This window comes from Dryobates pubescens, chromosome 2, assembly GCF_014839835.1.
Source record: "Dryobates pubescens isolate bDryPub1 chromosome 2, bDryPub1.pri, whole genome shotgun sequence".
NCBI classification, from domain to species: Eukaryota; Metazoa; Chordata; class Aves; order Piciformes; family Picidae; genus Dryobates; species Dryobates pubescens.
The window spans coordinates 19,377,513-19,388,575 of record NC_071613.1 but is presented as its reverse complement, the minus strand read 5'-3'; the positions used below and the strand labels follow the sequence as shown (position 1 = coordinate 19,388,575).

The window sequence follows — 11,063 nt, the reverse complement described above, 5'->3', positions numbered from 1 at the left end:
GTGCCAGCAATTTGTCAGGTAGTGAGTGGCAGGTGCTTTTAATCCAAGTGAATGCCAGGGCTTGAGTCTGGAGTCTCCAGCTGCTGCTGCATTCTGACCAGCAACTGCAATAGAAGAAAACAAGACATGCAGAACACTGGAATTTCCATACAGTAAGTGTAAGGGAGTGCAGGCATTTGTCTACCTGCCCCTTTTCCCTGCTATACTGCAGTTCCAGTTCCCCCTTTTACCACAAGTTGAAACCAAAGAACTGTTACCTTTTTGAGACTGAGGGCTTGGAGGCACAACACTGTACCACAGTGCTGTCCAGTTACAGCAGACCAACACACCCAAGGCCAGCAAAGAGCTGAATCTTCTTGGAGTTTTTTGGGTCCATTTCAGTACCATGCTGCCACTTAAATTAATCCATCAATGGTAAATCTTGATTCAACTTCCAGTTCTGATCCCAACAATGTTCAGAGACTGGAATGAAGAAATGTAATTAGGTTTGAAATTTCCCATCCTCTCTGCATGCTGCCTTGCATTGCTTTTCCTTACTGAACTCAGGTGAAGCTTCTGGTCAGGTGCTGGAGCTGGTCCCTTCTCCAGAGTACCTGTTAACCACTACAGAACTGTGCATTAAATAGCATAGGAAGGTGTGGTTCAGGACAGAGAGCCCTGAAGCATGTTCAGCCCACAGAAAAGGCATTTTAGGAGCAGCATTTAAAAACTTGCAGCCCATCCCAGTAGACAGCTTACCTGTTTCATACCTTCAGGGCCTTTCCCTCCCACACAGCGCCTGTTCCAGCCCCAGAAACCAGCAGGGTAGACAAGACAAAGTCAGTGCACATGCCTCATTTTCACAGTATCCTTTAATAGTTGAGAACTGCATCCAGTTCAGCTTTAGTATTTCTTAGCAAAATTAAAGTCACTTGTAGTTCTGAGAAACATTCTAGACAGAGGAATGTTTCCTGGTAGGAAATGCCCCATTCTCTCCCAGCAGCAGATCTCTGGTAAATTCAAGGAGCTGTAAGGGTTCTGGGGAACTATGGCTTGGTGTGCAGATAATAAGGTGATACATTTAATGACTTTTGAGCAGGTTGTTTTATTACATAAAGGTCACAGAACTGTATCTTTGCCTACTGGGTACACAATTGTCTAGTCTCACACACAGTGGCTTCCAAGTTCTAGTACTGGCAAGCACCAAAGAATTCTGAAACAGAGTATCAAGTGCCTTAAATCTGAAGGGGGCCCTTAGCAGATGGATCTTGCACTCGTTTATCAGGAATGTACAAATGTCTTTATTCAAAAAATACAAAATAAATTATCTGTAGGCATGGACAATGACTGTAAACAATTACATGTGTGTTAAATGAAATCCAGTAACTGATGGTTACAGCGATTCTGTTCAACACCGGCCTCACTTCAGTCACTATCCACCCTCCTGCACTGACATCTGAGCTGTTTGAGGTCAGAAGTGTCAGTCTTCAACAGCACAGCTCATGATGCATCCCCTCCCCAGGAATTAGAACATGCCACCTCCCATCCCTCCGCCCATCCCTCCCATGCCTCCCATTGCTGGTTCTTTTTCTTCTTTAGGAACTTCAGTCACCACTGCTTCTGCTGTGGATAGGAGAGAAGCAACACCTGCAGCATCCATCAGAGCAGTTCTCACCACCTAGAAATGGCAAAAGAGTTAACTTGACAACTGCAGGACAGCACCCCAGTAGGAGGAGAGTACTGGGACTTAGGGACAGGGTTAGGTTACCTTTGTTGGGTCTATGATTCCTTTTTCTACCATATTTACAAAGTCCCCAAGCATGGCATCATAGCCAATTTCCGATGGGCTCTGCAGGATTTTTTCCACTATTAGTGATCCTTCCACCCCTGCGTTCTTGGCAATAGTCATGGCTGGAATCTTTAGTGTTCTCTTGATTATTTCAATGCCTGGAAAGCAAAGGATGGTTACAATTACCTACTGCCAAGGCACACACTGCTGTGCTGGAGAGCAGAGGAAACAGAAAGGCTGCTCATCACACTTCACAGAATCAGTTCGGAAGAGACTTCCAAGATCATCAAGTCCAACTGATCACCCAACCCTAACTAATCAATTAAGACCATGGCACCAAGTACCTCATCCAGTCCTTTCTTAAACACATCTGGGGATGTCAACCCCACCACCTCCCTGGGTAGCCCATTCCAATGGCCACTCTCTTTTTCTGTGAAGAACTTCTTTCTAAGATCAAGCCTAAACTTTCCCCTATGCAGCTTCAGACTGTGTCCTCTTACTCTGTTGCTGGTCGCCTGGGAGAAGGGACCAACCCCCGCCTGGCTACAGCCAGCCTTCAGGTAATTGTAGACAGCAGTAAGGTCTGCGCTGAGCCTCCTTTTCTCCAGGCTAAACACCCCCAAGCTCCCTCAGCTGCTCCTTATAGGGCTTGTGCTCCAGACCCCTCACCAGCTTGGTTGGTTGCCCATCTCTGGACATGTTCGAGCAACTCTAACATCTTCCTTGAATAGAGGGGTCCAGAGTTGGACACAGTACTCAAGGTGTGGCCTAACCAGTGCTGAGTACACTCCTGCTTTACTCACCAATTCTCTGATCTTCATTGGCTGGTGCCAAGGCATCAAGCGCCGGAATGCAGCGCAGCAGGGCACAGCCACCGCCCGGAACGATGCCCTCCTCCACAGCAGCACGGGTGGCGTTCAGGGCATCGGTGACTCTGTCCTTCTTCTCATTCACTTCAACATCGCTTGTGCCACCAACCTACAACAGCAAACCAGACATCAGGGGCCACGTAAGCCTGGCTGGGCAAGCACTGCTGGCTATGGACCTGCTGCTACAAAACAGAAGAGCCAACTTGAGTTACAAACTGGGCAGTGCTGGAAAGCAAACCCATGCTTGCCCATACTGGACACCCAGCACTCAAGAAGCCTCAAGGCAGTTTGAGTCGATTTTGCTTTCTTACACTATTAAACTTTAAGAAGCCAAACTCCTTACCCAGATCAGCTGCTGAGGTTAAGACAACCACACAGTAGTAGCTTGGACTGAGACTGAAGGACCAGTATTACCCTTTCCTAGTTTCTCACCTTCAGCACTGCTACTCCGTCAGACAGCTTGGCCAGTCGTTCGTTCAGTTTCTCCTTCTCGTATTCACTTGTGGTAACTTCCAGCTGTTCAATGATCTCCTGAATGCGTTTCTCGATCTGAGCTTTTTCACCCTTCCCCTTCAGCAGCATGGTGTCATCTTTTGTCACAATGACCTCTCCAACTTTACCAAAGTCGTGGGGCTGAATATCTTCCACGTTTAGGCTCAAACCCTCTTCTCCAAATACCTGAAACAAATGATTGTGAGCAGCTGGCATCTGTGGCTTCTCCAGATGCGAATTTACATATCCATGAAAACACAGCCAACAGTGCCAGGTGATCACACTGCTGCACCGAAGTTGAACTGAACTCTTTTCTCATTCACTAACTGAACCCATGGAACCGGACCTGCCCACTTCTCATTCATGGCTGACCAACATAACCCCTGGATCAGAATGAGCAGAGCTGCCTAGAGCCCTCCTTGTACTCCGAGGAGTTGGGAATACTGCTGTGACACTGAGTTTGCTGGTTTATCACTTTGTGCTCCAGTAACCACCACCTTTGGATCCCAGTATCATGCTGTGATTTTGAAGTGTGGATATAACAGCAGCATGAAGGGACACTAATGAGCACACCAACTATCTGAGGTGTATGAAAAAAAATTATCTGCTCTATCCCAAACATTTAAAAGAATTTTACTAGCCAGACTCAAGCCTGAGCCACTGTGAAACAGTCAGTTTTGAGGTGGCAAGAAAGCTTTGCTATCTGTAAGAAGTTCCTCCTTCCCTTCAGCAACCCACATGCCACAAGCATTTTACCCCAAGAAAAGGCAGTGAAAACATTGTTACTTACAGCACCACCAGTAGCAATTGCCATATCCTTCAGCTGGTTTTTCCTGTTGTCACCAAAACCTGGTGCTTTTACAGCAACCACCTGGAGACCAACTTTCAATCTGAGAAGAATTCAAAGAGAAAACAATCCACACATGGTCAGAGGACAAGTCTAAGTATTAAACCAAATTATTTCAATACAGTTCTATCAATCAAGCAAAGGGGTCTTCATGAATGGAGCTGGTTTTGCACAGTGAGGTGTTTAGGCAACAACTGTCTGGACTGATGCAAAGCTGCTTACTCCTTGGTACTGGTAAGGGAATAGGCAGCAATTACAAATACATATTTTTATGTATTCCTTTAAAAGGATGAAAACCCAACCAGAATGGTGTTTGTCTAAAAGTCTGGACTTCAAGCCTCACCTGTTCAAGACCAGAGTGCTGAGGGCTTCTCCATCAACATCTTCAGCAATGATGACCAGAGGTTTGCGATGAGAATTGGCAATTTCAAGAGCTGGAACTATGGACTGTACACTGGAGATCTTCTTCTCACTGATTAATACATAGGCATCCTGGAATTCACATTTCTGCCCTGCAGGAACAATGTGCATTATCTGAACAAACCTGTTAGGAAAACACATCAACTCTTCTTCAAACTCAACAAGCTGCTTTAGAGCACTTTTCAACTGCATTAAAGAGACACAAATAATTATCTCCAAGACTCCAGTTTCAAGGCTACACTGTTGCTGACTGTGCCAGGGCCAGCGTGAGGGACACAATCTACTTGGCAGAGAACAAAAACTCCAGAAGCTCCAATTAGGAGCTTGGGAAGGTCCTCTCTGTCCTCTTTGCTGCGGTACCCAGTGTATCAGACTGTAAAGGCTTTACAACTGGCACTATTATTTCTAACAAGAGCTGCTCCAAGATGCCTGATGTGGGTTATGGTTAACTCACCTTTGGTTGTGTTAATGAAATATGGAGAGATGTAGCCTCTGTCAAATTTCATACCCTCAATGATTTCCAGTTCATCATGTAGGGTTTTTCCATCCTGTTTAGATGCAAAAAAAATTCCACATTAAAGACCCCTCATTTACTACCAAAAGCACCAGTACAGCTTTAGCACGCTAAATGACAGGCTCCACAGCATGCAGCAGTTGTGTGCCTCCAAAATACAAAGATAAGAGGGATCAGTGATCAAAGCCTGATCTAAAGGAGCCGGGGAGAGAGGAACTGTGGTGAGACACCACATGTGTCAGCACCAGCAGCTACATGTCATGCCACAAAAGCCAGCCCTAGCCAGAGAAGAGGCAGTCACCCTGCACTTGGAGACTCCATTTGTTGGTCAGTTCTTACCTTGACAGTGATCACTCCCTTCCGCCCAACTTTCTTCATTGCATCAGAAATGATGTTGCCAATTTCCTGATCTCCATTTGCTGATATTGTGGCAACCTGGAACAGAAACCCACTTAATCTCCTTTTTAAATACAAGCAATTTGCTCCCTCTATTTATAAAGAGCAGCAGAATAACCAATCACCGTTTCCAGTTCTGACATTTCCTGACCAGACATGAACACATCTTTGCTCTTGTCAGTTCTTCCCAAGCACACAAACTCCTGTTATATGACCACATTTGGGAATGAAACTGGAAGATGATAAAAAGCTACCTACTTCTGAGCTAACTGCTAGCAGGGTAAATGAAGGCAGAATACTGAAAGCCATCAATAACTCAAGAAAGTGTGGCCAAGAACACCTGACCCTGGATATACCAAGAAAAACATTCAGCTACCACATATAGCCTAACTCCATTACACCTGACTCACAGAACGTTCTCTGCACAACAACTGGGTAAACTCTGTTTATTACCTGAGCAATTTCTTCTGGAGTTGTGACAGGTTTGGACAGCTTCTTCAGCTCAGCTATGATAGCATCAACTGCAAGCATCACCCCTGAGGATGAAGGGAATACTTTTGAGTGAACAAAATCAGAAGAAAAAAAACCCAAACAATCACAAAGAGGCAAAATTTCAAACCAAAGTCCACGGTGCAAAAATGCATCAAGTTTGCACTCAAAGCCCAGTGAGTGGCAGTTCTGGTTCCATCATATCACCAGTGTAAGTAGTGACTATCTTTAGGAATTGCTGTAACATATTTTCCATCAAGATCAAAGTCTATGGTAAATTTATTTACATGGCACTAGTAAATTTAGATCTTGAGTGTATCTTAAGTCAGTTTAAATGGGGTTCACCTATGATAAATTAAATCAGTTAATCCCATCTACATTAGTAACGTGATGAGAATAATGAAGAACTGCTCAGAACCAGGAAGGTAAGAGAAACTGGTGGGTTCTCTGTGCACCACTCTTCACATAGAGCTTTTTGGGGCTCTTAGACAAATCAACTTTTTTAGGAAGCCCAGCAATCTGGCATATGAAAAATAGACAGTGATTGAATATTAGAAACAAGGGAGAAGAAGTTACCCCTCCTGATTTCTACTGGGTTAGCTCCTTTGCTGATCTTCTCAAAGCCCTCCTTGGCAATCGCACGTGCAAGGACAGTGGCAGTAGTGGTACCATCTCCTGCTTCCTCGTTTGTATTGTTGGCAACATCTTGAACTAACCTGGCTCCAATATTTTTGTATTTGTCTTTCAAGTCAATCGCCTTTGCTACTGTCACACCGTCTTTTGTCACTTTGGGACTTCCCCAGCTTTGTTCAATAATAACTGTTCTTCCCTAGGGTGACAAAGAGCAAACATTACATCAAAGTCACATAACCCACAACATCTTACTCTAAGAGCACAGCTGAAGATCCTTTAAGATTAGTCCCAGCTGAACAGGAACATCACCTAGCACACAGCTTTCAGCTGGGCCCTTCCAGTCATCAACCCTGATGTGTTGAGGGTGGAGTCACCAACCCTGGATGTGTTTAAAGGTGGTTTGTTTGGATGTGGTGCTTGGGGATATGGTTTAGGGGTGAACCTTGCAGAGTAGGGTTATCTGTTCGACTTGGTGATCCGGAGGGTCCTTTCCAACCTGAATATTTCTGTGATTTGTGTGATTTTTTCCAAGCACACACTTCACCAGGGTTCTCAAAGGCTTTAGACTTTCACAGAATGAGGCTTCACTTTCCCGCTGTAATGCTTAATGCCACAGGCTCAGGGCTGCAACAACAGTGGCCTCACAGAGAAAACTAATTTAAGAGACTGCCCTAAAATCAGTGTAGAGCAACATACTGAACTAAATTTGCCAACTCCCTGTCAGAGCACAATACTATTTTTCAATCACACAGGCTTTGGAAGACAAAGCTCAGTTTGTTCTAAATTCTGGGGGGAAAAACACAACCAACCAAAAAACCCAAAAGAGCAGAGCCTTGCAAACCCTGATTAGTGATTAACAAACAGAACTGAGAGTACTCAACTACTTTGTGTCAATGTGTTGCAGTAATTTCTTACATGCTGCACATCACAAGTCTTTCTTCTCCTGGCCTGCGTTTGCACACAGTTACTATGGGAAATTTAGACCCTACAAGGACCACAGGGCAGAATCACTGGCATGAAGAGGGCTGCTAGTTCCCACCTTGAAGAACTGCTCCAAATCAATCATGTGCCAGCATGAGTGGAGGCTGCAGAAATGAATGGAAGAAGCCACTCTGCTCTGCCACTACCTTGATATCCTTCAGCATTCCTGACAGCTGGAGCTGTTGGGAAAGGGGGAAAGGAGAGCAAGTGCCCCACTCATCCCCTCAGCTGGGCTGTCAGAGTCACAGCAGACCACAGCTCCAGGTGGAGCATGGAACACAGAACACTACCACTGCCCTCTGCTCCTCACTTGCACAGAACCAGCTCACATTTACCCCAATGACTAAACTACCTCAGGATCCCTACTGTGCATGAGGCTGCAATAGTTCTGAAGTACAGCCAGCCCCACAAGCTGCAAAAGGAGTGTGCAGCTTCAGTGGCAGAGGCTGCACTTGTGAAAGAGCTTAGAGACATCCAATGCTGTGCTGTAGAACCACTATGCTAAAATATGACATAATTTGACTTCTTACTGTGTTTGACCTGCACTTCTAAACTTAGGAATGATTCAAGAATGAGAAAGCTCTCTAGAAGATCTTGTTAGTGATAAGTGTTGCATAGTCTCTCCTTGTTTCACTTAGTTTTATTCTGTATTTTGATATGGCCTGACTCCATGTTTGTCTGGCAGCTATGAGGAGAGCAGCACAACAAAATACCAGCAAATACAGGAGCATTCTGACCAGCCCCGCACATGAAGAATCCAAGCCCTCACAAACTAGTTCTGACAAAGCAATCAACGTGTTGGCAGCAGTATCAGAAGATTGCATGAGACTGCAAACCACATTTCTTTGAAGAGAGAACAGTACTATGGGGAGATTTCCTCATCAGAATGCTATTTCTTAAGAATGCTGAAAGCACAATCAGGCATTACAGTAACAATCCCTGAATTCCTGCAGAGAACAGCAGGTAAAGGGAGAACACTGGAACACTCCCCCTCCTCCTGCCCCCCCCCCAAGATTACAGTGAGTTGCATCAGGAACTGCCCTTTAGTCAGTGCATTAGAACTGGCTGAGGCATTCACAAAGCTCCCTCATCCAAAAAAGTAACAGTTAAATTAACTGACTACACTTAAACTTTGTTCCTTCATGGAAAACAGCCACAGCTTGCTGACATCACTGCTCCTTAACCTTCATCTGCTCAACATAAGGCCTTTTTCCCTTGAATAAAGCTAAAAAGACCACTAAAAGTATGAGAGAAATACACAAATCAATTTCACAGAGGACAAACAGGGAGGTAGTAGAAGCCCCATTCCTGGAGATTTTTTAAGACCAGGCTGGATGAGGCTCTGAGCAACCTGATCTAGTGTGAGGTGTCCCTGCCCATGACAGAGGGGTTAGAACTAGATGATCCTTGAGGTCCCTTTCAACCCTGACAATTCTACGATTCTAAGCAGCCTTGAGAAGAACTGTTATTTGGAACAGATATTCCTGAGGCCACAGAAAATCAGTGTCTCTTCCTTGAATAAAACCAACCTCTCTTCCAGCCTTATTACACATTGCATGACTATGCAGCATGGTTTTCCTCATTGACCTAGAACTTAGACCACAATTCTGTCCCACAAGCAACATAAATGAACCCCAGGGAATTCCACTGCAGCTGCTAACATTAACCAGCCAGCTGAAAACTCACACTTCCAATGATTCTTTCCCCTTGGTTAAACTAAGGGGGAAAGTGACACACAACCATAGTCCATAAATTGCATGCTACTTATCCCACCTCTTAACATGAATTATCTACTGCATTGTTACAGGCTACTCAGAGCCACACAAACCTAGTACACACAACCTCTTAACCTTCAAAGGGCTTAAACAAATATGCTGAACCTTTCACCATTGTACAATTAGTCTTTACTTTGTCACTACAAAAGGCACACGCACATGGTCACGGTTCAAGTGACATGGCTGCTTGCAGCAGTCTGTCCTTCCTGTTCCAACTCTGCAGATGATCATCGCTCAGCTGCACCAGCAGAAAACCAGCAACTGTTCTCCACTGTGATGTGTTCAAGCAGATCAAAGTGTTAACACAGAGTAAACGTAAAATCTTCTATTACCTTTGGCCCCATGGTGACAGCTACAGCATCTGCTAGAAGATCTACTCCTTGAAGCATGAGAGCTCTCGCATCTGCTCCAAACTTAACATCTTTTGCATACGCTCGTGTTAGATGGGGGGCGAGTGCTCTGGACACTGGCCTTATCTGGCGGAGTACCGTAGGTAAACGGAGCATGTCTAAAAGATTAAAGCAAATCCAGAGGAAAACAAAATATTACTTTTGCACGGCGACTTCTGGAAAAAAAGCGGGGGGAGGGGGGGGAGGGGAATGAGGAAATAAAGCAAGTGACCATGAACTTGCAGTTTGATATGGAAGCACACAAGCAACTAATTCCAAGTAACAGGGCTGGGGAGCCCAGATCTTCAAGGAACGATCTGGGCTGCAGCAGCTCCTTACGGAGCGGCCTCCAGCAACCTTGGTCTTCTGTCGTCAGGCCTTCCCTAGCAGCAGTCCACGTAGGCACCGTGGAGCACAGCACCTCCGTTAGCCATGCTGCTCGCTCAGGCAGCGGCTCAGCACTGTGGAATGAGAGGCGAAGGCCCAGGGCCCCACGATACTGTTCCGACGAAAGGGGGCTCCTCTCAAGGGCAGTCCGCAGCACACTGCCCAAGCAGGAGAGGGGAATGGGCCCCGCCGTGCAGATCGGCGGGAAGGGGACTCCGGGGCGCTGGGAGGCCCCCCAGGGCAGACGGCAGAGGGCCCTGAGGCCACATGTCTCCTTCCATCAGGACACGCGTAGCAAGGTCAAGAGCTGCTCGCCCCCTGCCGCCAGCCCAGCCGCGCTGCACCGCCAGGGCCCAGCCGCGCCGCACAGCACCGCGAGGCTCGGCCGCGCCGCATCGCCCCCGAGCGGGTGGGGCTGCAAGGACCGAGCCGAGGGGAATGAGTTGCGGGGCCCTCGGCCCAGCCACTAAGCTCCCAGCTGCCCCTTTACCCCCGCGGCAGGACCCAGCAGTGGTAGGCGCTCACGGCGCCGGATCCCCCCACCCGCACATCAGCTTAGGGCTGCCACAGGGAACTCGGGCCGCAGGCACCGCTTCCCTGGGCAGGGGCAAGGCCAGGGCTGGGCCTAGGCCTAGGCCAACCGCCACACTCACCTGCGGGCAGGGATGGGGACAGCAGCAGGCGGCTCTGCCGTCCGAACTGAGAGCGGGGCGAGCAGGTCTGCGCGCAGCAGCGGGAAAGCGCTGAACACTCACTGCCTCTGCTCCGCCCCCCGACAGCCACCGGCCCATGTGGGGCTCCGCACCGCCCGGCCCGGGAACCAGCATAGCCGCCTCAGCCCCGCCCGCCAGCAGGCCCCCTGCGGGCTCAAGGGTGGCGCCGGCCCCGCGGGGCGCATGCCCGATAAGCCCTAGCATGGACCACTCATGTTCCGGGGCCCGCCAATTCCAGAACCTTCTGGAACGGTCATGCTCACTGAAGGTCAAAGTTGAACTGATCTCACTTCCGGGGGGCTGCCCGAGTCCCAGGGCCAAGGGGTGCTGGACAGTGCAGTTTGCCCCACCGCCGCGCTACTAATATCTTCCGGGAACGGGACACGGTTC

At 47.5% G+C, this 11,063-nt stretch overlaps 1 protein-coding gene across 1 annotated transcript; it reads right to left on the bottom strand.

Moving 5' to 3' along the window:
- Positions 1-376: 376 nt before the first annotated feature.
- Positions 377-10,731, bottom strand: HSPD1 (heat shock protein family D (Hsp60) member 1). Its single transcript, XM_054171447.1, has 12 exons — positions 10,614-10,731; positions 9,517-9,692; positions 6,372-6,624; positions 5,760-5,842; positions 5,250-5,345; positions 4,851-4,944; positions 4,320-4,488; positions 3,920-4,019; positions 3,070-3,315; positions 2,572-2,746; positions 1,748-1,926; positions 377-1,657 (listed from the first exon to the last, which is right to left on the bottom strand). The coding sequence occupies exons 2-12, from the start codon at positions 9,688-9,690 to the stop codon at positions 1,505-1,507; spliced, it is 1,722 nt and encodes a 573-aa protein (XP_054027422.1). The 5' UTR covers positions 9,691-9,692; positions 10,614-10,731; the 3' UTR covers positions 377-1,504.
- Between the last annotated feature and the right edge of the window lie 332 nt (positions 10,732-11,063).

What these genes read in the sequence shown, in the direction of transcription:
- HSPD1 (XM_054171447.1), bottom strand. Translation starts at nt 9,690, where the DNA reads ATGCTCCGTTTACCTACGGTACTCCGCCAGATAAGGCCAGTGTCCAGA. An exon ending in ACGGAGTAGCAGTGCTGAAG is followed by an intron (nt 2,747 to 3,069) that starts GTGAGAAACTAG and finishes TTGCTGTTGTAG; the next exon opens with GTTGGTGGCACAAGCGATGT. An exon ending in GAATCATAGACCCAACAAAG is followed by an intron (nt 1,658 to 1,747) that starts GTAACCTAACCC and finishes TGCCATTTCTAG; the next exon opens with GTGGTGAGAACTGCTCTGAT.